This window comes from Propithecus coquereli, unplaced genomic scaffold (assembly GCF_000956105.1).
Source record: "Propithecus coquereli isolate 6110/MARCELLA unplaced genomic scaffold, Pcoq_1.0 Scaffold421, whole genome shotgun sequence".
NCBI lineage: Eukaryota > Metazoa > Chordata > Mammalia > Primates > Indriidae > Propithecus > Propithecus coquereli.
Window position 1 is genome coordinate 1,600,133 of NW_012149964.1, and position 1,632 is coordinate 1,601,764.

The 1,632-nt window shown below is 47.7% G+C and overlaps 1 protein-coding gene across 1 annotated transcript in view; it reads left to right on the forward strand.

Moving 5' to 3' along the window:
* The first annotated feature begins 1,039 nt into the window (after positions 1–1,039).
* Positions 1,040–1,632, forward strand: part of LOC105817726 (52 kDa repressor of the inhibitor of the protein kinase) — a 25,659-nt gene continuing 25,066 nt past the window's right edge. The window contains exon 1 of the mRNA XM_012653512.1: positions 1,040–1,629. Within this exon, the coding sequence (XP_012508966.1) occupies positions 1,040–1,629 (590 nt within the window). The remainder of the gene's footprint in view (positions 1,630–1,632) is intronic.

Here is a 1,632-nt window from a genome sequence, read left to right on the forward strand (position 1 = left end):
TTCTATATGCCATAGTTCACATATGAGTTCCTTTACCCAAAATGCCCTTTATCTATCCTCAATTAGCAATGCCTACTTGTCTTTTAAAATTCAACTCAAGCACACCCTTCCCCTTCCTCCTCTTGCTGAAGAAGTCATCATAAAGCCATCAGGTGAGACAGATCAAGTTTGACATCCATGGTAGGGGATCAGAGTGGAACCATGATGGCTCACAGTGAGACGTTAGAGTTGAAGTGAGGTGAAAAGGATATCCATGCAGTTGCAGTAGCCTATGGTGGGGAGTCAGAACTCAAAGAGGGTGAAATGAGATCTACAAAGGGGGATAGGACAGGCTACTATGAGATATCACAGCCTGATTAGGATAAATAAGGTGTCCATGCTAGAACCTGTCCTGGCATATGCAGTCAGTGCCCAAGTCAGAAAGAGGAGGGTATCCATGCAAGGGAGCAGCTTGACTTGGGGATTCAGCTCAGTCTGCAGGGTATCCAAATAGGAAGCTGGCCTGGGGTATAGAGTCAGAGCCTTAGCAGTTGGGGAGTAAATCTACAAGCATGAGGCAGGTTGACAAGGGGAGTCAGAGACTGAACGAAGTAAGGATAGTGTCCACACACAGGGGAGTCCAAGTGCAGGGTATCAAAGCCTAGCAAGTGAGGGGGGCATACTTGTAAAAGGATGGACTGGCATTGGATGTCAGAGTCTGAGCAAGTTGAGGAAGGCATTCACATGGGCTGGGGGCAGTCCAGCACATGCGACATCAGAGCCTAAGTAGAATCGAGGGGACACACACACACATACACACACACACACACACACACACAGACACTCATGCACATATACATTTCCCAATGAGAGGGCCTGGAAAATAGTGAGTACATATAGCCTCCATATATTGGCTTCTAAATTCCACATTTCGGCCCCTCCCCCGCACGCCAGCCCTGCCGAGCCGGCCAGCCGGCCTGGCTCCCGGCCCCGACAGGTGGGCGGACTGCCCTGAGGAGGCGGGGAGGGGAGGGCTGGGCCGGCCGGCGGGCGGGCAACGATGCCGAACTTCTGTGCTGCCCCCAACTGCACACGGAAGAGCTCGCAGTCCGACCTGGCCTTTTTCAGGTTCCCGCGGGATCCGGCCAGATGCCGGAAGTGGGTGGAGAATTGTAGGCGAGCAGACTTAGAAGATAAAACACCTGATCAACTAAATAAACATTATCGATTATGTGCCAAACACTTTGAGACCTCTATGATCTGTAGAACTAGTCCTTATAGGACAGTTCTTCGAGATAATGCAATACCAACAATATTTGATCTTACCAGTCATTTGAACAATCCACACAGTAGACACAGAAAACAAATAAAAGAATTGAGTGGAGATGAAATCAGGACACTGAAACAGAAAACAATTGATGAAACTTCCGAACAAGAACAAAAACATAAAGAAACCAACAACAGCAATGCTCAGAATCCCAGTGTAGAAGAGGGGGGTGAAGAACAGGATGAGGACATTTTACTTCTAACCCTTGAAGAGAAGGAAAACAAAGAATATCTAAAATCTCTATTTGAAATCTTGATTCTTATGGGAAAGCAAAACATACCTCTGGATGGACATGAGGCTGACGAAATCCCAGAAGGTCTTTTTAC